The sequence below is a fragment of the Desmodus rotundus genome, chromosome 3 (assembly GCF_022682495.2).
Source record: "Desmodus rotundus isolate HL8 chromosome 3, HLdesRot8A.1, whole genome shotgun sequence".
Taxonomy (NCBI): Eukaryota; Metazoa; Chordata; class Mammalia; order Chiroptera; family Phyllostomidae; genus Desmodus; species Desmodus rotundus.
In genome coordinates, this window is record NC_071389.1 from 9,111,227 (window position 1) to 9,136,841 (window position 25,615).

At 59.3% G+C, this 25,615-nt stretch overlaps 1 protein-coding gene across 3 annotated transcripts; it reads right to left on the minus strand.

Annotated features, from left to right (window-relative positions):
• Window positions 1–311: 311 nt before the first annotated feature.
• On the minus strand, window positions 312–15,075 carry FAM131C (family with sequence similarity 131 member C). Of its 3 annotated transcripts, none has more exons than XM_053920887.2 (8): window positions 14,910–15,075; window positions 4,311–4,426; window positions 3,235–3,270; window positions 2,884–2,977; window positions 2,189–2,371; window positions 1,866–1,976; window positions 955–1,217; window positions 312–717 (listed from the first exon to the last, which is right to left on the minus strand). In XM_053920887.2, the coding sequence occupies exons 1-8, from the start codon at window positions 14,929–14,931 to the stop codon at window positions 487–489; spliced, it is 1,056 nt and encodes a 351-aa protein (XP_053776862.1). In that variant the 5' UTR covers window positions 14,932–15,075; the 3' UTR covers window positions 312–486. The 3 variants fall into 3 exon arrangements, with proteins under 3 accessions (XP_053776862.1, XP_045046526.2, XP_045046521.2); XM_045190591.3 differs by lacking the exon at window positions 14,910–15,075 and adding an exon at window positions 13,812–14,770; XM_045190586.3 differs by lacking the exon at window positions 14,910–15,075 and adding an exon at window positions 6,072–6,317.
• Between the last annotated feature and the right edge of the window lie 10,540 nt (window positions 15,076–25,615).

Consider the following 25,615-nt stretch of genomic DNA (forward strand, 5'->3'; position numbering starts at 1 on the left):
CCCCCACCGGCCTTATGATGCTGATCCTCATGTATAAGCAGGACCCTGTGGCCCAGTTACACTGTCACCCCAGCCCCAGCCTCCTCCTTGGCTAAGCCAGGGCCGATAAGGCGGGGTCCCCAGGTGTGGCTCCTTGGGGAGTCCGCAGAACCTCAGGCATCTTCCTTGAGGGCACTCCCAGCTGGATGGCAGCATGTAGACCAGCTGTATGTGTGTTGAGGGGCAGGGGCCCTCCCCTAAGTCCCTCCAGACCCTCTCGGCCCAGGAGACCAGAGGACATGGTGTCCCCAGCAGAGACCAGGCCAAGCTCATCCAGGGTGAATCCACCACTTTAATGTCTTCAGAGAACTTTCAGGGAGATGGACGGAGGGTGCAAGGAGGGGGAGCAGGGGCACCAGGGCTCAGAGAGTGAGGGACGGACGGACAGTGGCCAGTGGCCAGAGGACATCACAGATGTCCTCGTGATGACAGCTTGGGAGCAGATGTTTAGCTACTGGAAGAGGCTACCCCCCTCTGATGGGGGCGGGGGCAAAAGCAGAGGGAGAGGGGGAGGGATGGAGCTCTGGGATCTGGGATCAAGGCAGGGTCCCCAGGCCCCGCTCCCAGTGAGTCTCCCAGGTGCCTTCTAGGTTGTTGCCTGGGGACCTGGCTGTTGGCTCTGCTGGGTGGCCTGTCCTGGTATCTGCTGAGTCCTCGAGCTTGCCAATGGCAGAGAGCCTGCGGGGGAAGGTGCCCATGTGAGACAAGGAAGAGAAGGGGGCTATGCCTCCCTCTGTTGGGGGCAGGTCCAGAGGCACAGGGTGGTCCACGAGCAAGGCTGGCCTCCCATCCCTGCCTCCCCGCCCTGTGCCTGCCCGAAGGGGTGAAGAAAGGCCCAGCCTGACCCGACGTCGTGATACGGTCGCACTGCCCACCAGGCAGGTGCCAGGAGAGCAGGCCTCAGTTATAGAACACCTCGTCCTCCTCCGAGAGGGAGCCGCTGTCCACGGAGGGTGGGGAGCTCTGCAGGCCGGCCCCGCCCTCGGGCCCGGGGCCCCCGGGCAGCCGCCTCCGGTGCTGCTGTTCGGGGCTGGGGGGCTGGGGGGCAGCCGCCATGATGGGGGGCTCCTCAGGTGAGGGCCAGCTGTCGGGGGAGAGACGGGGGGAGAAGGCCAGGAGACTGTCATCCTGTGAGGGGCCGCTCAGAGGACTGTCCTGAAGGTAGATGCTGTCCAGGTCTGGAAAACCAGAGGGAGGTGGGGGTAAGGGACGGAGTCCGGATCCACTCCTCGCCCTCCCCTGGTGTGTGAGTGTGGGCAAGGGGCAGGAGACGGCCTCCAAGCCCTGCCTTGTCACTGCAAGCTGTGTGACCTTAGGCAAGTCTCTGAACCTCTCTGAGCCCCAGTTTCTTCCTAGGCGTCATGGGAATGGCGATGGCAGTGTGTGGAGTAGTTAAGGGCGGGCTCTGTATCAAACCCAGCGCTCTGAGAATTGGGACGGTCAGCACTCTTCCCAAGCCTCCCCACCCCCCCACAGTATGGGGTGGGGGCTAAAGGAGGTTAACAGGTCCCTGCGGGCTTCACCCCAGACCCAGGCTCACTGGAGCCGTCCACAGTAACCCCGGGCTCCAGCACAGTATTCACTAATGTGAATAGTTCATTCACAGCCTCTATTACTATTATTACTACTATCCTCTCCGCCATGCTCCCAGCATTCCCTGGGTGCCGGCAGGGCAAGGACCACCAGCCCCATTTTTCAGATGAAGAAACTGAGGCTGAGGGAAGGAGGGGCCTGTCTGAGCTCACAGTGCCGTTGGTGACAGGGTGGCATCCAGCACCAGCTCTCTCCACCCACCCACCCTGGCTCCCACTCGGTGTGGGGGGTACCCTGCAGCTGGACGATGTCCCGGGGGTCATTCTCTGGGTGCAGCTCCTCATCGTCCAGCGAGGACCAGGCACTCAGTGTGGCCTCTGTGATGGCAAACTGTTCAGCGACCCCTGTGGGGGACAGTGGGACCCACTCAGAGAGGGCACAGCAGAGGATGGAGAGGCCACAGTACTTGGATGGCCTGGCATCCAGGCCCCGGTGACCAGAGTGCCCCATGACATTGTGTTTCCCTGCTCAGACGATGCCCCTGTGGTGACGCTGTGTACCCTGAGGACCCGAGTCCTGGCCAGCGCCCGCCCCGAGCTCCGAGTCCCCCACAGACCTGCAGCGAAGCGGGCCTCGCGCAGTTCGTCTGGGAGGTGGCAGTAGCGTTCCTGCTCGGCCGGGGACAGCTCCCAGCCCGACCGCTGGGCACTCCAGCCCTTCCACTCGATGAGGTGGGCCACGCGGCCGCGCGCCATGGCCGTGGGCTTCGTGATGTGGTCCTTGATGCTCTGCACCACCCCTGGGGATGCAGAGAGCAGTTGAGTGATGGTCCCAACGCAAAGAGCAGCCGCTGGGCTGACTGGGTGACACGGTCACCCGCCGTCCCGGAGCCATCCATCCTGCAGGGTGACTCACGCTCCTGAGCACCTGCAGCTCAGGCTCAGGAAGACGTCTCGGGCCCCCTAGACTCCAGCAAGCTCCACCTCTGCCCTGTCCCCACCACCCGCACTCCCACAGGTGGCCCTTGAGGAAATCCCTCAGTAAACCCACCTCGGGCCCTGCTTCCAGGAAAGGGACCAAGGCGGCCTGACAGGCAGACCTCATCCGCTGCAGAGAGGTGGGGAGCCCTCACCAGGCAGACCGAGGCCCCAACAATCTCACCCATGGGGGCGGGAACCCCAGGCCACCACTCCCTGCGGCACCCAGCTCTTGCAGCCTGTGGGGCCAGAATCCTCCCACCGCCCACACACAGCTGGTGTCTGGGATGGAACGTGCAAATTCCAGGGACAGGAGAGGGCAGCTGACACCTACCCACAAGGGACGAGGTGGCCAGGGCCGCCACGTTGTAGTTGCTGGAGCAGGATCTGGAGCCGGACAGGTAGCCGTTGGTGGTCTGGAAGCACCTCTGCAGGAGGGGGCGGGGTGAGCAAGTGGGGAGATCTGCCCAAGGAAGTCCCCCCACCATACAGTCCCCTTTAGCCACCCTCCCCAGGGCCAATGGGCCGTGGGAAGGGCCAGTGCAGTCCTGTCAACACCCACAGGACCACCCCACCCCACACTTTTCATCAGGACCCCACCCCCAGGGCTGCAGGACTCTATGCCCACGATGGACCCTGGAAGGAGGGGCAGTGGCTAGACTGGGGATTGGGCAAATGCACTGACCTGCCAAGGATCCCAACAGAAATCCATCTGTTTGTCCTAAAATAAAAGGAGAAAGAGATCAGGCGGAGCCAGTGGTCCTGGAGCCCTGGGTCACCGGTGCTCCCTGAGGTTGGGGTCTACCTATTCACTGGTCGGGCCCTGGTGTCCCCTGGTGTGCCCTGGCACACAGAGAAAGGTGTGCATGTGGGGGAGGGGGATGCAACGGTGTCTTTGCCAGGAGAGGGAGCAGGTACAGGGGGTAGATTGGACCTGGGTTCACTCTGTTGACTCTGCCACTTCTGCCTGGGCGCCCTGAGACTAGTGATACAACATCTCAGAACATCAGGGCCCTCCTCTGTAAAACGGGACGATGCCATTCACCTCCCGGCTATGGTGAAGCATAACTAATGTGATGGGGGCAAAGTGCCTGGCACAATGCCCAGCACGTGGTGTGCGCTCAAAATTAAAAAAAATAGAAAGGCAATTATATCCATTGGTAGGTTCAAGTCCCAGCCTCTAGGGCAGGGGTGTCTAACCCGCAGCCCGTGGGCCGCATGCAGCCCAGGGTGGCTGTGTGACCCAACACAAAACTGTAAATTTACTTAAAACATTATGAGATTTTTTGTGTGTGATTACGTGTCACAATGTATTTAATGTGTGGCCCAAGACAACTCTTCTTCCTCCAGTGTGGCCCAGAGATGCCAAAAGGTTGGACACCCTGCTCCAGGGCAAGGGTGGAAATTATGTACCAGGACTTGAGGTCCTGAGCAAGATCTAAGAATTCTATTCCCTCTATTCCCTCCAGCAGGCAGTGCAGGCTGCCCAGGTGTCCCGGGCTGGTAACAAAGTGTCATTTGCACGGCTGAGTTAATTGGGGCGGGAAGCCCTTCAGGGTGGGGCTTTCTTTTCTAACAAGTCTGGTCCAGCCCCTGAATGCCCGCCCACTCAGACCTGCACCCATCCTTAGGGCCCCAGGTCAGGCAGGGAGGGGAGGAGACTGGAAGGCTTCTGCTCCTAGTGGGGGCTGTGGGGAAGAGCCTGGAGCCAGGGTGCAGGTGGGGATGAAGGTGGGGATGAAGGAAGAGGGACTACTTTACCTTGCCAGTGACATAGTCTGGAACAATGGTGGGTGGGAGGCTGGAGGGCAGGTCTGCGCTCAGGGGGTCTGTGGCCTGGGGCATGGGGCAATCCTTATGGACACTTGTGAACAGATCTGGAAATCAGACAGACAGGAGGCACTAAGGGAAGCGCAGTGTTCTCCTGCCCCGAAGTTTGTTCAGGCCAGCCCTGAGGGGTGGCCATTACCTTGTTCCTGCCCGTTGTCATTTCATAGAAAACAGACTCAAAACCATGGCAGTCGGGAGTGCAGCCTGGTCCCCTCGGTGGGAACGACTGGCCCATCTGCTTGTTGCTCCCTTGTCACTGATTCCAGCACCAGCACTGTGGCATTCTTTTGACCCCACGAAACCTCCAACCCCCCGCACCCTACTTTCCACTAGCTCCTCCCATCCTCACTTCTCTTCTGGCCCAGCTAAGACTCCCTGGCAGAGCCCACCAGCTCTCTTTCAAAGACGCCCTGGCCCCTCTCAACCCCCTGCCCTAACCCTCCACCTGCCGTAGCCCTCCTACAAGACACTGCCCAGGGGCCCTCCCCTTTCCCTAGTTTCTGCTAGGTCTGCCCCCCACCATGCTGACTGCCTCCCCTCTCTTTCCTTCTCAGACCTCCAACACCAACACCTCACCTCCCTGTCCCCTGTGGCTGGCTTCTCCCAACTCCTCACTGAGCTCCAGAAGCCTTTGAAAGGTATCACCCCAATGCACCTCAAAACCCTGCATGCATTTTTGCCCACACCATCTGCTTTGTCTCCGGTAACAAATGAAGACCTGTCCCCGCTCCCTGCCCCCAGGGTTGGGTCCCTTGCGCTCTCTCCTGTGTCCTCCATGTTCCCCTCTCCATCTGACCAGCCCACCCATGCGGTACCTGCTGTAATGCCTCTTCCTCTCAGGGACTCTCACCTGCATTCATTCACGCTGCTCTCCCCTGCCTCATCGAGACTCGCACCCCTGGATCAGCCCCCAGCAGCCTGGCAGCCCAAGTCCCTCCCACCCTTTAAAAACCTTCTGCTCCAGCTTCCCTCCAGCTCCTCAGCCATCCTCCTTAGAAAGAGTTGTGTCCGACCTCTACTTTCTTGCCTCCTTTTTTTTTTTTTTTCCAAAAACTTTTCTTAAAAGCTCTGGCTGGTGTAGCTCAGTGGATTGAGCACAGGCCTGCAAACCAAGGGGTTACTGGTTCGATTCCCAGTCGGGGCCCATGCCTGGGTTGCTGCTGGCCAGGTCCCCAGTAGGGGGGTGTGGGAGGCAGCCACACACTGATGTTTCTCTCCCTCTCTTTCTCCTTCCTTCCCCTCTCTAAAAATAAATAAAATCTTTTATAAAAAATATTTTATTCTACCCAGCGGCACAGGGACATTATGTTCCAGCCACTCTGGCCTCCTTGCTGCTTGTCTGGTAGCCAAGCTTGCTCTTTGTCCTTGCTGTCCCCTCTGCCTGGATCACTGTGTCCCCAGATCTTCCTGAACTTCGTTGTTCAGGCCTCAGCTCACCTCCTCAGAGAGGCCTTCCCTGACCACCTGCCTGACCACCGGATCCGATGTGGCCCTCCCCGAGCCCTCGCCGGCCACCACTCTCTCCCGTCTCAGTCATCAGTGGCTGGTATTTCTTGTTTATTTATGTGTCCCTCCCTCTCGAACCACACCCTTCTCTTGGCTCCCCTCCACCTTGCTGGCTGCTCCTCTCCGTCCTCCGTCCCCACTCAGCCCCTGTGCCTGCCCCAGGGCTCTGTCCTGGGCCCAGCTCACCTTCTCTGTCTCCCGGGGGTGCCCTGGTGTGCAGCTGGGCCCACACGGACACTCCCAGCCCCAAGTGAACTTCCAGCTCCCTGCCCGGGAGCCCAAGTGAACCTCGGCAAATGGAAGTTGCAAACCCGTGCCTATTTTCCTCCACTTCCATAATTTTAGAAAATGATGCAATCGTCCACCCAGCTGTACCAATTAAAACTCCAGGAGTTGCTGTGGAGTCCTGCCTCCCCCATCCCTTCCCCCAAAACCCATCTAATCAACCAGCAAGCCCTCTGGCTCTCTGCAGCCACATGGAGCTTTGTCCCTCCCTATCCCCACCACCACCCCCTTATGGGAGCCGCCCCTCTCTCACCAGGAGTAACAGGCTCCTGCTTCCTCTCCTGGTCCAGTGCGGCCCCCTCGCCACCCAGCAGCACAGGGACATTACGTTCCAGCCACTCTGGCCTTGTTGCTGCTCCTCCAAAGAGCGAGCAGGTGGCCAAGCTTGCTCTTCGTCCTTGCTGTCCCCTCTGCCTGGATCACTGTACCCCCAGAACTTCCTGAACGGCATCAGTCAGGCCTCAGCTCACCTCCTCAGAGAGGCCTTCCCTGACCACTGGATCCGATGCGGCCCTCCCTGGGCCCTCCCCGAGCCCTCGCCGGCCACCGCTCTCTCCCGTCTCAGTCGTGTGTGGCTGGTATTTCTTGTTTATTTAAGTATCTGTTGCTCTCCCCACCGTGCATGTGAGCGCAGGACAACGGGGACCAGGCAGCCCTGCTCTCTGCTCCGAGCCCAGAGCCTGCCCCCTTTCTCTAGCACCCTGCCCGGCACTGAGCAGGGCTTTTTCAGCATCTGTGAGAGGGTCTCTACCTTCATCGCAGCATGTAGCACAGGCTGCCTGGTCGAAGTGTTTCTGTGAGAGAGGCAGGGATCAGCCCTGCCGTGGATGTGTCCGCAGGGCCCTCCCCACAGCGGGTTCGCCTCAGTTGCTGAGGGAGTGAAGGACGGAACTGAACAGCTGGGATGCTGGACTGAATTCTGGGGCTGCATCGAGGGCTCCTCTGCTCCCCAGGGTGACCAGGAACACCCTCCTTCATTTGATTAATGCAGTTATTTACACTTGGAGGCATTCAAGAGTATTCGCTGAGCACCTACTGTGTGCCAGACACCATTCGGGGCACTGGGGACACAGCGGCAGGCAAGATAGGGACGGTTTCTGCCTCCACGGAGCTCACATTCTGGTGGTGGAGACAGACTACGAACCAGAAACTCACAAATGCGTGAGACCAACGATCGGGAGATAATCACCGTGAGGAAAAAGAGAGACACCCTGTGAGTGGGGGGGACTGGAGAGGGCTTTTCAGAGTGGAGGCCTGAGAGCCCAGACATGTGAACATCTGGAGGGGGTCTTCACTCACTCATTCATTCACTCACTCATTCATTCATTCACTCATTCACTCATTCATTCACTCATTCACTCACTCATTCATTCATCACTCATTCATTCATTCATCTGTGCATCCACCCATTCCTTCCCCCACTCAACGTCCATCTACGGCACATTGCACTATGCAAGCACCCTCAGGGTGCTCCCAGCCTGGTGGAAGAAACCAGCCCCAAAGCCCCTCATTCCAATACAAGGCTGACCCAGAAGAACACCAGCTGAGAGCTCTGCTTTCTACACCCCGCTTTCCCGTGTGATGGCCCTGAGTCCTCCCTCTGACCTGGAGAAGAAGGAATCTGTCACTCGGCTTTACAGATGAGGAAACTGAGGCACGGAGGGGGAAGCCACCAGCCCATGGCACACAGCTTCAGGCTCTAAGCCCTGTAGGTCTGACGCCAAGACTCGGTCTCTTCCGAAGCACAGAGGATGTTCCATGAGTCTGGTGGGCTCGGGGCCGCACAGGAGAGCTGGGGGGGGCTGGCCAGGAGGGGCGTTGGGAGAAGGGTGCCCTGTGCAAGGGGCACAGCTTACACAAACCCATGGAGTCTGGAGGGTCGGGGTTGTCTGGGCCAAGACAGGGAGGGGAGCCCTCTGTGGGCACTGGTCCCAGCCTCCTGCCTGTGCTGCCCTGGGCACTGGTTTCTACCTCTCAGTGGCAGGGAAGCAGACAGATGGCTTCCTGGAGTAAGCTGAGGCCAGCACGGGTCTGAAGGCTGCAGGTGGGAGGCAGCGAGCAAGCCCAGAGGCAGGGCTGTGGGAGGTGAGGAGAGAGTAGGGGCTCCACCCAATCCCCCATCCCTTTGGATATCTTTCCTGGTTTTGTGCATCCACAGCCTCCCCCCATGTGCTTTGCTTCCAATAGGCAGCACCTGTGGCTCTTTCCAGGCGGGCCGCCCTCAGGCAACTGGAGCTGAAACTACCTGAGGGTTTATGTGGGTCCCCACCCGAGTGGTTTAGCCCAGGCCTGGAGGTTCAGGACCCCAGCTCCTTTGTTTGAGGCCAGCACCCTCTGAGCTTAACTTTCATTCCAGAGTCCCCTGCAGGCTCAGCCTGAGGTCACCCCCGCAGGGCTGCGGACACCACCCTTTCCTGGTTCGGGTCCTCTGCCCTGCTGTCTCCACCCCTTCATGCATCAGTTGTGTCCAGACCCTGTTTCAGGCTCCGCTCCAGAGACAGATACATCGGCTCTGGTGCCACCTCTCCACCTGCTCTAGCCTCCTTCTAGCCAGTTCAAATCCCAGCTCTGCCCTTTCCTATGCGTGGGAGCTTCAGCAAGTGACGGTGCCTCTCCGAGCCTCCGTTTTCCTCACCAGTCAAGTGCACATTTGAGGGGGACGGTTCTTGTTCTTCAAGAATTGTCTGCCCGGATCCCAAACTGGTAACGGAGAGGCACGAGGGCCCGCGATTTGAAGAAAGCCATCGCCAGGGTGGGGGGCGCAGACGCCCTCTTCCAGGGGCCTGAAGCTGGCAATACTACCCCAGCCGCAACCACCCTTCTGCCCCTGGTCGCCTAATGAAGTGAGGGGCTCCCAGAGGGGCAGAGCTGGGGATCCTGCACGGGAGAGGCCAGCATCTCACCCACCCCCAGCGGGACGTCTGCATCACGGGGCAGGGGTGGCTGCCGCAGGGCTGGGGCAGGGCCGAATACGGTAGGAACTTCCTCTGTGTTCGTACGGGGTCATGTGTGTGCAAAATACATTTATTCCTATGGGTTCCAGTCAAAAAAGCTCAGAAAGTCACCACTCTTAAGGTTCCGGGAGCACGAGCCAGGGCCGCCAAGGTGCAGTTCAAGGCGGCACTGGCTGCAAGCAGCACCTGGGACCTTTGGGAGGCGCTGGAATATTTCTAGGACCCCTGGCCTCCGTCTGAAGCTGTTTTAAAACTCCGCAACCACAGACCCAGGGAGGGAGGGGAGCCACGCAGGGAGGAGCTGGGAGGTGACAGCAAAGGCCTGGAGGAGATGTGACTTGAGCAAGGTCATTCGTCAAGGAGGTGGTGGTGGACTTGATGGACTCCTGGCTCCCAGTCCGTCCCAGCCTTCCTGCCCCCTACCTCAGCGGAGGGGCAGGTGCCTCTGCCAAAGCTGTCTGCTCCCCCTGAGGACTTTGGCCCCGTGAGGTCACAGACTGGTTGCCATGGAGACGTCAGGTAATGAACCAGCCCAGGGTGAAATCACAGGCTGCTCTTGGCCCAGCTGGGACTGCAGCCATGTCACCACCGGCAACTGGAAAAACACAGCCTTTCATGTGAGGTGGGGACTGGGGACCAAGGAGCCCCCAGCCACAGCTCCTGGGGGCACCTCTCGCTCCACACCCTGCGCCCCTGACCTCAAGGTCTGAGGCCTCTTCTCAGGCCAGCTTCCTGCCCCTGGCCACAGAAGTGACAGGCCTCTGGTTGCCATGGCAACCTGGAGGGGCCCATTTTGATCCTTCAAGGAGAAGGGTGTCACGCAGATGTCTCCTTCAGAAGACAAGCCTCTCTGCTTACTAAGGATAATTCCTGCCCCCTCCCGTGCCAGCTCCTCATCTGGTTTAGAGTCCAGCCACCCAGATGGTTCCTCCTGATATCTGCCCTAATCCCCTCCTGCTGCAAAGCTCCCACTCTGGTTTTCTCTGCTTGTTTCTTTGAGTCTGCAGCACACTGCACAGATGCCTCACACCTGCTTCTGAGTCACCTAGCCCCTTTACCTGCTCTTCGGCGCTCCGGGTCCCAGCCCGATAATCATCAAGGTTGCCACCTTCCCCCAGAGGGAGGCTGGGCCCACAGGGAACCCTGCTCTTCCCCAGCAGCCCAGAGAAGGTAAACCGCCTCTTGAAACCACACTGTAACCGAGCATCACCTGTGCCCACAGCCCCTTGCGAAGCCTCCCCCTGGGCAGCCGCTGGCTTCCCCTCTAAGCTCCTCAGGGCCCGTGTGGCCAGCCAGTCCCCCTGTGTGTGCTGCCGGCTGTCACGGGCCAGGCTCTGGCCTTGGCGCTGGCGAGGACACAGTGGGCAAGGCATTTCCCTCCCAGTTCTTGCCCTGGGTGTAGATCCCGGCTCTTCACTGCCAGCCCCTGTGAGCCTCAGGGGTCTCATCAGTGACGCGGGACCGTTGCGCTCCTTGGGAAAGGGTTGCCGTGAGAAGGAGGACGCACACAGGACGCGCCCTGCCACAAGACGCACCCCACAGATGACAGCTGCTCTGGCCCTCTCCCCTCCCAGACCTCGGATCCTCTTCCTGGACCAAGGAACAGATCTGGGTCACCGCTCCTCTGGTCCTGTCCCCAGGGCTGAAGTTTGCCTGGGGGGCTCTGCAGCGGGAGTCCACCCCGGGTGAGCCCTTGGCCTCTCTGCCTGCCATGGCAGCAGCCACCCCTCTGAGCCTGGCAGAGGCCCAGGCTCAAGTAGACAGAGTGCCCCCTGCTCCCCAGGAAGGTCATTTACAGGTCAGCAGGGCCACAGAGGTGCCTTTATCAGTGAGTTGGGCAGCTCAGAGATGCCTAAGAGGGTCCCTTTCCACACCCAACCAAGAATAGAGAGAGACAATGGGCTCCTCTCCAGACCTAGACACCCCGGGTCCTTTCTGCTTCCTCTGGCCCAACTTCTTTGGCCTCACCTCCTTCGGGCAGCCTGCCTAGATTGGCCTCAGCTGTATTAAGCTACTCCCTTACCAGCAGTCCCAATGGCCAAAGTCTGGTCTGCAGCAATTTGTTGCCCGTTTATTAAACACCTACTGTGTGTCAGGTGCTGTCCTAGACCGTTTCATCCACTCGCTCTTGCTTAGCCCTCACAACCACCCTGCAAAGTAGACACTGTTAGGCCCACTTTTTCAGATGGGGAAACTACGACTCAGATGGGTGAAATCACTTTGGCAAGGTCAACAGCTAGGAAGCGGCAGAGACAGGGTTCACACCTAGGCTAGTCTGAAACTCCGACGCTCGAGCTCCAACCACTAACCAGTGCGGAACTCCTAAGGGGTCCTCCCGCCATTGTCTGTGCGTGTTTGCTGTGTCCCCCATTGGACCCCTCCAAGGGCAAGGTTACGTCTCCCTGCTGAGGCTGTGAACTCCAAAAGGGCAAGGCCTCATCTTCTGCTTCCTCCACCTCCCCACGGTGTCCGGTGCAAGACTCTGCTTGGGGCCAGGGGAGACCACACTGAGGGGCTGGAAATGGGGGGGTCACAGTCAACAGGCCCTGGGTGCTGCGGGTGACTGTGGTCAGCCCCCTTAGCGCTGTACCTTCCCCCAGATACAATCAGATGTCTGACCTTCCAGAAGAAAGCCCCCCATCTCCAATTTCTTCTCTCTGCTCTCACCTCCTCCCCCAGTGCCCAGTGCGCTGAGACCCCTAGGGTGGAGTCCGGAGGCTGAGGGTTGGCCTGGAGGAAAGGCTGGGGAAGGCAGAGAGGTTCTGGAGCCAGAGGCATGGGGTGAGCACGTGAGACCCTGAAGCTGGAGAGGAATGGGGGCGCAGATATTAACTCCCCTCTGCTCCATGTGGACTGTCATCGGTGGTGGCAGCAGAGCCCACACCAAACAGGAACCACTGGAGTTATTCCGGAGGATTGGTTGCTGTTTTAGACACCGGTCACGCTCTCGGTGCCTCTCCCCACGTGCAAAGGACAGGGGTTCTGGGCTCAGGCTCTGAGGTCACACAGACCTGGGGTCAAATCCTGCCTCACCGTGGCCCGGCTGTGTGACCTCAGGTAAGCCTCACCCTGTCTCTGAGCCCCACGTCCCTCCTCCCAGGGTTGAAGGAGGACTAACTGGGTCAGGAGGGTGAAGGCTCGGCCTGTCTCTGGGTAAACGCCCAACAGACAATAGCTTAAAAATAAACAGTGAACGCAAAAACAGCTCCTGGAGACAGCATTTGTTGCCTTAATCTGGTCCCAATCACTTGCCCCAAGTCCTCAGCCCCTCTACTGCCTGCCACCCGCTGATTTTCCTATGAAAATGTTGGGGCTCGAAGCCTCTGTAGCTCCCGCATTGCCAGCCAACAGGCTCTCGATTAGCTGTCTGCACAGGAGGGGAATAATAGAAATGAAAGTAACACCTAGCACTTCCATGCTCACTGTGTACCAGGTACTGCCCACGTGCTTTCCATGAATTAAGCCGTTCAATCCCCTCCCAGCAACCCTAGGGCATCAATACTGGTATTATTCCCATCTTAGAGATGAGAACACTGAGGTACATATTCAAGGTTAAGTGACTGGCTGAGGCCACAGAGCTAGCGTTGGCGGAGCAGGGATGTGATCCTAGGCTGGCCAGCTCCGCTCCGACCTCTCAGGCCTGGCTCTGAGAAGCCAACTGCTGCCCAGTGCTGAGAAGGGGCGACTATGCCAGGTGTGCTGTGTACCTGGGGTTCAGGGTTTGGTGGGGCGGCCCCAGCATGAGTCTCCCGTCCCAAGCACAGGGAAGTGCTTGGAAAAGGGGGGATATTACTAGCAATTGAGACAGGTGTGGAGACCAGGTTCTCAGGGCTACGAAGCCCAAGGAAGCCCGCAGCTGGAGAGGGGCAGGGGAGGTGCCGGGCTGACTGAGGGCTGGTGGTGGGGTGCAGAGGTTAAGGGCCAGGCTCTGGGTTCAAGTCCTGTCTGGGACTCTGCCTCTGCTATTTCTTAAAGGCAGCCCCTGAGCAAGTCACTCAACTCCCCTCGCTCAGTGTCCCCATTTGTAAAATGGGGACAGTGATAATATGTGCCACTGAATAGTTTGTTGTGCCTAAAAAGGTCCCAGCCAGTACCTGGTAAACTGTAAACACTCAGTGTTAGTGACAATTAGAGAGTGTGTGACCTCCACTCAGTGGTTCAGCCACCCAGAGTCTCTGGGACGATGGCTGGTGGGCCTCATGCCTTGTCGGGGGACCTGGACCTGGGTCCTGCCCCTGCCTTGAGTGACCTTGGCAGGTGTCCCTTCTTCCTGAACTATGCTCAGCTGGTCTGCAGCTCACAGGTAAGTCCCCCAGCCCCTTGCATGGGATGGCCAAGTGATGGGGAAGGGACAGTCACCAAGGAAGCACCAGATCCCAGGTCCCCCAACACCCAGAGTCTGGCCAGAGTGGGGGCTTCAGGAGAGACCCTGAGAGCCTGTCACTCCTAAGGAGCCCTAAACACTCTTCACTGTTACCACTGCCTTTCTACTCTGGCCAGGCGGGAGACCTCATGGGCTCAGGTGCTGTGCTCACGGACACTGGATGCCCAGCGTGGGCACAGGGCCTGGCACACAGTAGATGTCACACTAGTATCAGCTTAATAAATAAGTGAATGAACCTCAGACAGCCCAACCCCGCCCATGATCCCGCCCTGACACCCTCCTGAGACGTCCTGAGCCACTCACCTGAATGTCCCACATGGACGGGTGAGCAGAGCCCCTCAGAGGCCACAGGATGGAGGGAGAGGCGTTGCGTTCCGTCCTCAACAGCCCCCAGCACAAGGGCAAGGCCCCTCTGCTCCTGGGCCTGCCCTGCCCCTCCCCAAGCCCTGTTTATCCCTCTGCACCTGAAAAAGCTACTGGGGGTGATGGGTGGGGTGGCAGCCCCTCAAGGCCCTGGGGTTGGGGTCAGGGGGTTTGGCCAGTCACCGTGGGGCCAACCTCTTCTAAAGTGTTTCTCAGCAGCCTGTTGGAAAGCTGGTGGCGGGGAGGCTTCCAAAGACCAACCTGCCACCCTCCAGGGAAGCTCACTGCAGCTCCTGATGCCACCTTGGGGACAGCAGTGGGGCTCCGGCACAGGAGGAGGAGAGCCAGGGTGCTGGCTCAGGGTGGCCTTTGCAGCTCAGAGACCCAGAGAAAGGCATGGGGGTTACTGAGAACATCAGCTGTCTCAGTCCCTTCCCACCGCCTGGCCAAGGCTGGGGTGGGGATGAGGAGTTAGGAGGAGGGGGGTGGAGCGGGAAGCTTCTTTACAACCTGTTCACCTCCGTGAAACCCTTGCTGCCCGTGGGGTGCAGGGGCATGGGGTAAGGGGACAGAGGTAGGGGCTGTGGCGCTAGTAAGGCCTGTGTCTTGGAGTGGGGAGTGAGAGAATGTTCTCCCGGTCCCCCATCCCCACCCCCAAGTCCCTCCGGAATGGTCAGGAGCAATCAGAAGCCTCCTGCCCCTTCAAGACACACGGCAGGGGGTGTGTGGCTGCCGGGAAGGAAGTGACCCGGCTTCAGGCCACCTGCCAGGGTGTCATTCCAAGCGGGGCTGGGGCTGCCGTGACCTCCCTGCCCTCTCTCTCACCGCTGCACCCCATCCTCCCACACCCTGTCCCTGGGAGCGGGGACACCGCCACTCCTAGGGCTCAGCCGGAGTGGGGTGAGGGTGCGGCTGGTCAGGAAGGGCGGGTTGCCCACCCTCACTTCCCAGTTTTCTTGGAGCGTCCGGAGGGGACGTGTGCGCGTCCTCGGCGCTGGGACCCCAGCCCCCACCCCCACCAGCCCGCGGCCTCCTCACCTCGCGACACGCAGGAGCCCATCACGGGGCCGCGGGGCCGGGCCGCTGCGCCTGGAGTGCGTCGGGCCGCCTGGCGATCATGTCTCCGCAGCCCAGGGCTCACGCGTGGCGCGGGCGCAGGGGGAGGGCGGGAAGGGAAGGGACAGGGGTTCCTTTGGGCTCCGCAGCCTCTCCGCCCGGTCCCCACTGCCGCCGCCGCCGCCGCCTCCCGTGCCAGCTCCTGCCAGCACCGCGGATTGGCGTGTGTGTCCGGGGAGGGGGGGCCGCGGACCGCTCGCCCGGAACCGGAGCGCGGAGCCACGCGAGGGTGCCCGCCCCTTACGGCCCTCCCCCCACGCCGGGCCGCCGCCCAGAGCACCTGTTGTGGCAGCTGGGCTGGGGGCGGGGCGCGGCGGGGGCTGGGGCGGGGGGGGGGGGCATTAGGGGAGTGGGGGGGCGGCACTTCTGACCCTCACCTCGCACCACCTGGCGACAGGGGCTGAAGGTCAGGGAAGGGGCGGTGGGGGCGGGGAGACTTCTGGCGTTTGGGACCCGCAGCACACAACCGTGATTTAACCAGGGCCAGACGCCCGGCCGAGGGCAGTGACAGCCGCCCCACTGTGTGCGCGTTTGCAGGGGGAGAGACATGCCCCCGGGAGTCACACGGTGCCTTGCCTGACTGAGCTCCCTTGGCCGAGAGCGAGCGCTCCCCGTTCGGGGACACTGGCCCACGACGGGGGTGTGGAGGGTGGCGTCTGTCCGCGGGGCCTCCCGCAGCGCCTGAAGGGGGCAGCCGCTGCCTCTCCGGGCTTGGCTAGGGCAACGTGAACCCAGGCACCAGGGTTCGCACAGCCCCCGCCTCCCGTCTGACACGGGCCCTCTCCCATCACTCACGCTCACACGCCTACACACAACACACTCGACGCTCTCCCACGTGTGCACACTCACAGTTGCACACACACCAGCACACACACACGCCACACGCTCTCACATCTATACAGTCATACCCCCGCTCCTTGTAGCAGACCCCCGCTCACACACAGCTCTTCAGCGGCTGAAGCACTGCCTTTCACACGCTTTATCCCCCGGCATCCTCACACCTACCTGTGCGCAGGGAAGAGTCATCGTGTCCCTTTCACACGGGCAAGTGAGGAAGCCAGGTGCACGGCGGCCTGCAAAACCTGGCGACCACCCAGCAGGGTCTTGGGGGATGACCACGGTATGAGGCAGGGGCTTGGCCAGAGCTCTGCGTGTCTGGATCTGAACCCTCGGGGCTGCTGGGGGTGGGGGCAGGGCACAGGATGGATCTGGGTGCTGACCTTGTTCTCTTTTCCCCAGGCCTGGGGCCCTCTCTGCAGTAAAGTCCCGGTGGAGAGTGGCCTGGCCACGGGTGTCCACAGGCTGGTATGAATGTGGACTCAGATCTCATCAGCTGTGTGGCCTTGGGCAGGTTGCTTCCCCTGCCAAAGGCTCCGTGTTGTCATCTGTTAACTGGGGGCAAAAATCCCACCTCAGGGGGTTGCTGTAAGGATTAATGGGGTAATATATGCACAATGACTGGCCCACACTAGGTACTTAACTTAGGGCTAGAAGTAAATAATAGAGGTCTGACTGGTGTGGCTCAGTGGATTGAGTGCTGGCCTGCAAACCAAAGGGTCACAGGTTTGATTACCAGTTAGGGCACATGCCCGGGTTGTGGGCCAGATCCCCAGTAGGGGGCACATGAGAAGCAACCGCACATTGATGTTTCTCTCCCTCTCTCCCTCCTTCCCCTCTCTCTAAAAATAAATAAATAAAAATGTTTAAAATAAATAATAGTGACAGTGAACAAGTTACAATATGATGATTTATTACCTCGCCATGAGGAAACTATTGAATGAATGTGTAAGAAGCACCTACTGTGTGCCCGTGTAAGCAAGACAGTGTTGTAGGCAGTGCTATATTTATTTGGGTGCTCTGGGAGCCATCAGACCAGCTCTGCCCGCAAAGTCTGCCCTAGGGGAGGACAGCCCTGAAGGGACAGTCGGTCCTGACCACCACGGGTGCCCAATGCCTTGCAGGGCCAACTGCGTGCTTGGCCTTGCATGAAGGAAAGATGGGTCTGCCTGCGGCCAGGCTCCAGGGTCCTGTCCTGTGTAGCCCAGGGCCGTGGAGGTGGAGCATCCTTTCTCTTCTTCCTGTTGTGGAGGGACAGGACCTGACTTGGACAGAGGGTTCTGACTCACCATGACGTAGGACACTCGGTCACAGCTGCCGATGCTCCCAGCTGGCAGCCTGGCAGCTCTGGGGGCAGAGGGGACAGGGCAGAGAGGATGCTGGGGAGCCCACTGTGCCCCCTTCAGCCTAAGACGGGGACAGGTGGATGAGGCTGGGCAGTAGCCTGACCCAGAATCACTTGCTCACCGACTCAGAGACATCCCTAGGACGGCATGAGGGATTCTGGCTATCCTAACCTCTGGCATCGGTGCTGGTGAATTCCACACTCTCATTGGGTAGGCTGGTGCTCAGAGAGGGGCAGGGTCTTGTCCAAGGTCACACAGCAAATTGATAGCAGAGTGGAGACTAGAACCCAGGTCTCCTGCCTGCCAGCCCAGCCCTGGCACTGGCCTGAGATTGGGCCATGCAGGGATGGGCAGCTCCCCCTTGCACGTCCACATTCACCTTCCTAGTCATTGGAATTCTGCTGAAGCAGACGATTCCCAGATTCCCAGACAGCTCCAAGATGCGTGGTTGTCCTTCCCCGGGGCAGGCTGTCCTTTCCCGGCTCAGCCCATAGCCCATCTGCCCTGTGATCTTCCACTGCCCTCCCCCTGCGTGCTCCTGGACCCACCCATCCATGGAGAGAGGAGAGAGGAGACCTCTGGTGGGTGAAGGGACCAGAGGAGAGAGTGCCCAGGCTGTGCCCTTCACACCCCCTGAATCCCATTCTCCTGTCATGATTTTGGAGATCCAGCCAGAGCCCCCAGCCCTGTAGCCTGCCCCCACTCGCCTATTCAATGACAGACACTCACTAGCCCTGAGTGCCCAGCCCGTCGCTGGGCGCTGGAGTGTGGAGACCAGATGCTGCAGAGTCTGATCAGAGAAAGCTTAATCAACAGGGCTGGCACAGTGATGAGTCAGACTCAGTCCCTGCCCAGGCAGTCTTGGGAGGGGGGGACAAGGCAGCATGAGGGAGCCACGTGCATAAATAACTCAGGTTGTGGTGGACAGTGGAGCATCCCCATGCCAGCCGAGTGCCATGAGAGGAGAGGGGCTTCTGGCAGGGTCATGGGGTGGCTTCAAGAGGATGGGGACCCTGCAGTGGCATTTTGAAGGTTGAGTGGGATGTGGCAGGCAGAGAGGGTGGAGGTATGGAGGTATGGAGGCAGAGATGTGGGGGGCACCAGGGGACTGGCATACACATATATGACATCTGGGGGACCCGTGGGGGAGGACAAGACTTCAGACTGGAATTGCCTCCCTCCAGGCCTCTTACATCTCCTCAGCACCAGCTCTCTCAGGAAAGGCAGAGCTGGGGATACAGAAGAACTGGGAACCAGGCAGATCTGAGTTTGGGTCAATACGTAGTAGATGCTCACTAAGTATTTGTTGACTGAATACAAGAAAGTGAGACTTGTCCAAAGTCACACATCTAGAAAGTGGTTATAGCCAGGAATAAGAGATTCAATCTTTCACTCATCCAGAAAATGCTTATTGAGCACCTACTGTGTGCCTGGCACTGTGTGTTGCTGAGATTACAGCATGAATGAGCCAGACAAGGCCCCTGGTGGAGGAAGGCATTAACCCAGGAATGAGCCAGGACAATTGAGAATCACAGCCCTGAGAAGCACTGGGAGGGCACAGGAGAGGAGGACCTGATCTGGTCTTGGGTGTGGAGGGAGTGTCTAGGGGAAGTGGCAGTCACAGAGTACACAGCTGACAGACGAGTAGGACTTGGCTCGGCAGAGAGAATAGCGCAGCAACAGTGTGGAGGTGGGAGGAAGAGCTAGTTCCCAGGAGGAAGAGAGGCCCATGATAGCCTAGCTCGGGCCCAGAGGGTGAGAGGGAGGATGTGGCAGGAGCCCGCTCCCCCAGGGCCTCCCACTGGGATCTATGTGGTCTTTATCTGGAGAACAATGGACGTCACATCCTCTGCTTGCTAGTCTGCAAACTAAGCTTCCTACCAGTCTCTCTCCGTGGGATCGATTTCCGGATGAGGCTCCCAGTCCAGTTCCCTGTTTCTTGGGGAGTCTAGCTTGTCTGGGGGTCCCGAGGGCCAGGGCTTGGGGCCTTTCTGGGAAGGCTGAGAGAGAAGGCCATGGGCTAACCTTAAATAATGTGCTCCCTCTTGGCTTTGACTGTGGGCTTTCAGTACGAGTCGGGTGGCAAGTCAGAGTCCCTCATGAGTGACCGGCTGGACTAGGTGGGGGAGAGAGAGACAGAAGGGCAAGGCCCCAGGCTGATGGGGGAGACACAACTATAGTGCTACACTCTGGGGACACTGGGGCACGACCAGCCTGGGCCCTGGGGAAGCTCCCAGCCAGGTGAGTGAACAGGTGCACTGAGCTCGTCTCTAAATGTCTGGCCTGGTGGCTCTTCATGACAGAATCCCCTTCTCAGGTTCTAGAGGCTGGTTTCCCTGGGTCTTGGGTCTCTGCAGACAGGGAGGAGGCCCGGCACTTCTAGGACTAAGGCACAGACACAGGTAAGTCTCACCTGAGATGCTTTTCCTGAACCATGAGTGTCATGCACCATCTGGCCACCAGAGGGCAGCTTGAGACAGCACCATTCTTCACTGTTTTCCTTTTCTCCCTTGGCCAATTGACCCAGAAAGTACCACACTGCCAATTTAGATCCAGTCCCACAGTTCAAGGTTGGGCATTGTGTACCCTGTACAACGGCGCCCAGTGGAGGGGGAGGGCATTGAAACCCTGCCTGTACTCCTGTCTCCAAGCCCTGAGCTACGGAATAGGCTGTCAACCTGGGTACGGGGCACCTTTTTCTAGCACGAAGGTGTCATCTCCTTGCCAAGCTGGGCACTACAAGGCTGCATCCACCAGATTCGCACAAAGTCTCCATCTAGGCTAGCAATGTCCTGAGCTCAGACATCGCCTGCTCCTGACCCCCACCACAAGATGTGGGGACTGAGACCCAGGAAAGGGACCGAGGCCTGTTGGAAGCAGAGCTGGGACTGAAACCCCACAGCCAGTGGGACTCCCTGCTCGACCTGGAGGGCTCAGGTCTAGGCACTACCTCTGGAGGCCAGGCCCTGCCTGAGGGTCCCAGGGCCTAAAGTTTGGGGTCTCTCTGGGAAGCCTGAGAAAGTCATCGGCTGAACTCAGGATGTGCCCACTCTCAGCTGCCGGCTCAAGACTGGATATTTCCAGTTGGAGTGGGGTGACAGACTGGACTAGATGGGGTGGGGAGAGACAGAAGGGTGAGCTCTCAGCGTGATGGAGCAGACACAACCGCCGTTCTGGGCACTGGGGGAACCAGCCTCTGCCCCCTGCCCTGGGGAAGCTCCCAGCTTGGTAGGCAAACAGGTGGTGGGGTGTCCCCAGCACTAGACAGACATTCCCGCAGCTCCTCCAGGGACAGGCTTTCTCGTGGTCATCACAGGCCCATCCCCAGGAGGGGAGAGCCCTGCTGACCTAGCTGGGGGCTTGGGAGGCCGTTTCAGGTGTCCAGGTTAATTACAGCAACAAGAACAACCACAGCAGCTGAGACCCGCCCCCCGAGGGCCCGCTGTTGTGCGGAGACCCGTGCGGGGCCTGTCCTGTTTAATTATTCTGGTAGCCCTAGGAGGTCTGACCGCACTGGGGCGACACTTGGTCTCCCAGCATCCCCTCTATCTTGACCTCTGGGGCGATTCGGAGCCTGGTAGCTCTTGGGGACAGACAGCATCCCCTCTATCCCTGCCTCCAGGCGTTCGCACAGGCTGTGCACGGCCCCCATCAGTCCACATCACAGAAGTCCCTTTCGTCCCATGCACAGAGGTCACGCCTTCATTCATCAAACATTGATCGAATCCGAGCCTACAATGTGTTTTCTGCCCAAACAGTGGGACACAGCTGAGCGTAATCAGACAAGGCCCAAATATCTTGGAGGTTAGAGTAGATGTCAACAAATCTGTCCCTCAGCCTACTTTTATAAATAAAGTTTTATTGAAACATATCCATGTTCATTTGTTTACCTATTGTCTCTGGCTGCTTCACCTTCCAATGGCAGAAATGGTACAGCCCTCAAAGATGAAAATATCTACTTATTAGGCCCTTTGCGAAAAGTTTACCAACATCTGGCTTGAAGTCAGTCCAAGAGAACGCAGATATTAACAAATCACTGGAATAAATTAATGAATAAACACATTGGGCAGAAAGCCAGAAGGGACATAACAGAGGCTAGAATTGAGACTCAGGGTCCGACTGGTCACCGTTTCTCCTCACCTCCCACTATGGCTCCTCTGACAGCATGACGGCTCATCTGAGTCAAGCCTTGGACTCGAGTGGCCTCCCGGGTCGTGTGTATGCCAGGCAGGGGTGCGGGTCCAGCTGGGGTCTGCAACTGGGCCGCTGTTCTCCTTCTCCCATCCCCTGACCTCACCTGGCCTCGCAGCCTGCCGTGAGCGCTCCCACGCCCGCCTCGCCTGGTCCCCTGGGAAGCAGGCGGGAGGAGAGCTCCTTTTACAAACAGGACAACAGAGGCTCTTCGTGTTTACTGACTTGGCCCGGCCTTGCCGAGCTGCAGGGAAGCAGAGATCTTGATGTCGTGGGAAAGCCCCGGACTGTGTTTAGGACACTAGGGGCTGGCCCAGGGCTCATTCAGGCAAGTCCATTCCCCTCTGGGCCTCTGTTTGTTCATCAGTAAAGGAGCAGGTTGGAGAAATAGGCCTGTAAGCTCTTTTCTGGACTTGCCAGCACGCTGGGGCTCGCCCGCCCCTCTCCAGGCCTCAGTTTGGATCTGTAAAATGGGGAGGGAAATGCTGAGCCCTCCCACACTCCTGGGGCTGGTCCCAGGCCAGAGAGATCACAGATGGGAAAATGCTTTGAGCTCTGTGGAAGAAAGGAGCTCTATAAACCCAGGGGGTTATTAGGGTGGTGGGGATTCGGGCAGGGGCTGAGGGTGTGAAGGCCCGAGGCCAGTGTTTGGTCTGACCAGCAGAGAGCGCTGTGGGGAAGCTAAGGCCGGATCCTGAGCTGGCATGCTGTGTCCCTCCTAGGTCACAGACCCGGCCCTACGGTGTGCCAAGCCTGTGGCACTGAGTGTGGGGACATGGTTGTGAATGAATGGGGCCCAAGATGCTCCCAGTCTAGGGGTGGCATGGGGGTGAGGACACATAGCAAATCAGCCCAAACACAAATGAAAGCTATGGCGGGGGCCAGGCAGGGATGGGGATCCCTGCTGGAGGCCCCTAGAAATCAGGAGGAATGTCCAGCCTGAAGCTTCTGTGGGTCAGGGGTCTGGGCTGGAGAGCCAGAGGGGTAAGGAACAGGAAGCTTGCGGGCTGCCCATGTTCGAATTCTGGCTCTGCCACCTCTAGGCCAGCGACTTCTCCTCCCTGGGCCTCCTGTTCCTCACCTGTCAAGTGGGAAGAATAACAGCCCCCACCTCACAGCTGTCATGAGGTTTCCACTGGCGACTCTCAATCTCAGGTAACAACTCCAGAGCAGGGGTGACCCAGGCAAGGTCCTGAAGTGCTGCTGTTGCCCCTGAAGTCAGTGGTTTGGATGCTGGGAGCTAGAGCATGAAGGGTCTGCGCCCACTTCAGGGGACAGAGGTGAAGACAGGGCTGAGGATGGGGCCGCCTAGGGAAGGAAAAGGAGGAAGAGGACAGAGAGGCACAGCCTGAGAGACTTGGGGGGAGCACAGAATTGGGGGGAGGGTGCAGTGAGGCAAGGGAGGGAGTTTGGAGAAGGAAGGACTAGTCAGGCACCCCCTCCTGCCCTCTTCAGCTGTGTGCCCTTGGGCACGTCCCGGGCCTCTCTGAGCCACAGTGTCCCCCTCTAAAATGGGGAAATAAAATGGGGAAATAGCTCCTGCATCACAAGGCCTCAAAGATTCCTCAGGAGGACCTGGCTCTGAGAGGTGTGTAAAGAAGGCCCTGTCCCCGCATTGTGGCCCCCAGGTCCACGAGTCCCCCATCAGCCAGGCCTTTCGATTAGAAAACCAGCCCAAGAGGAAAACCCCCCAAACAAACACACCTCAGCTGATCTCCCCAGCCCTGCCCGGCCCTGCCCAGCCCTGCCCTGCCCACTGTGGGTGGGGTGGGTGCGGGGAGAGATCAGCTCCTGAGCAAGTGTTTTTCCCAGCTCACGTTGGGGCGGGGGGCAGCAACCAGGTCAGGGTGGGGCTGACAGTGGCCCCCAGGACTCTCTGGAGAGAGATGTCCCTGTCCCAGCAGGTAGGACAGTGGGCATCAGAGTCCACTGGGGACCTGGTCCAACACGCAGGTTCCATGGGTGGAAAAGGTGAAGGGACGGGGAAGTACACATTGGTTATTACAGAATAGTCACGGGGATGGAAAGTTCAGCACAGGGAACATAGTCAATAAAGTTCTCACAACTATGCGCGGTGCCGGGTGGGCAGGAGATGCATCGGGACGATCACTTAGTAAGTTATATGATGTCTAATCACTGGGGTGTGCAGCTGAAACTAATGTAACACTGTATGTCAACCGTAACTGAAAAGTAAAGCATTATTTAAAGTAAAAAAAAATCACGCAGGTTCCAGAGCCCTGCTAACCCCTCCCCTGCCACACACAAACACACAAACACACAAATACACACACATGCACACGCGCACACCCGAGGTCTGATTCCCTAGTCTGCTGAAGACCCGGTGCCGGGGTCCGACGGAGGAAGCCCAGCAATCAGGCTCTGAGACCTGCTGGGAAGGGCAGAAGCCACTTTGGGGAGGGGGCTGGGCGAGGTAGGAGGAAGAGGCTCCAGGACAGGGCCTGTCTGAGGATGGGACACTTCCAGCAGGCTTGGAGGCTGAGGGGGTGGCAGCTGTGGAAATAAGGAAGTCAGACATTCGGGGGAGCTGCGGAGATACAGACGAAAGGCCAGCAAGTCCAATTAAAATGAACATTCTTAGGGTTCCGAACCTGCCTGGGTGAAGGTCCTTATGCACATTGTCCTTTCGGTCCTCGCAACCAGCCTAGGATGTGGGGGGACCATTGTGCCAATGAGGGACCTGAGGCTCAGAGGCAAGTGCCCGGATTCCCTACCCATCTGCCTAGGAGAGCATAGGCAGGGGTGAGGGGTGAGCAGGACTGAGGGGTAGGCAGGGCTGAGGGGCGGGCAGAGGTGAGGGGTAGGCAGGGGTGAGGGGTGAGCAGTGCTCACCATATCAGGAGGTGGAGACAGGAGGCACGGATGGGTCACTGGGGCTTTGGTGAGAGCTGGCCACTTTGGGGACGCTGAGGTTCAGAGCAGTCACTGTGACCCTTGTAGGCCTGGCAGGGGGCAGGAAGAAGGTCACGGCTGAGCAGGGGCAAGGTCTGATCCTGGATGCCTGGGGGAAGGTGGGCATCAGGGGTATTGCCAGGCCTTGGACGCTGAATCCGAGGCGAGAGGGGACAGTGGTCACATCTCACAAGAGAAGCCATACCGTTGTCTCCAGAAGGGCAGCCCAGGCCCTGCCGTCCCCCTGGTTCACATTGGGAAACCCTGCACTTCCCTTGGGGCCTTGCTTTTCGGGGGACACAGCTGTGCAGACGGTGACCCACGGCAGAGTCAGGCAGGGGGGCCCTGAGGGGTATATTGCGGAAGTGTCACTGTGGAGACTGAGCCACCTCTCCTCTCCCTGCCACTGAGAAGATCCAGCCCACAGTCGGGCCCTGGGTTCCAGGCTCTGGGTTCCAGGCTTTGGGTTCCAGGCTTTGGGTTGGACGGCCTGGTCCAAATGTGATGAACAGGAGGCGGCGGTCCAGGCTGAGGGTACAAGTGTGGGACAGGGACAGATGTAGGGAGGCAGGAGCCAACCTCTGTAGGACCCGGCTCCCAGCCTCAGAAACCCCCTGGCTAGGGGCTCCTCGATTGATTCTTGATCCCAAACAGGCTGGCTCCCTGCCAGGCCAGCGCTCCGTCTCTCCCCAGCACCTCTACTTTCCCGACACCAGTTCATCTTCCTGCATCTCCCCGACCCTCCCCCTGCCTCCAGCTGCAGGCCGGGACCACCTGGGCCCAAGTGCCTCTGATCTAATTTGGACCTTCTAGCACTTCCTCTCACTTGTTGACGCCCTCCCAGGCTGAGTGCCCCCTGGGAGGAGGAGGGGGAAGACGGGCTTTGAGGTGGGGGTGTGGGTGGGGAGCAGATCTGAGTGGGAGACCGGAGGGAAGACGCTCTGAGGTGCTGGACAGAAAGGGGAGATTCCACTGTGGCTGAGTGGGCCTGGCTTCCTCGGGCGGCTCCGAGGATTCGGGGTGCTGCACCTCCATGTACTTAGAGCTCAGGAACGTTGGCCGTGATTATCGGAGAGTGGCCTCACCTGACCCTGTCTTACCTCCTCACTTCTTACGGGGAGACCTAGCCTCAGAGAGGGCGTGGGCCTCGTCCGGAGTCACACAGCCCTCAGAGACAGCGGGCTGGCGCCTCCCCAGGGCGGGTCCCATGGGGCAGGCTCCATTGTGCTCTCCCCGGCAGGAAACCGCTGCGCTCAGCAGCCTGGGCAGCGGGAGAGGAGGAACGAGTTTGGCTACGTGACCAGCAGGCCCTGGAGGCTGAGCCAGGCCCAGCTCCAGGAAAAC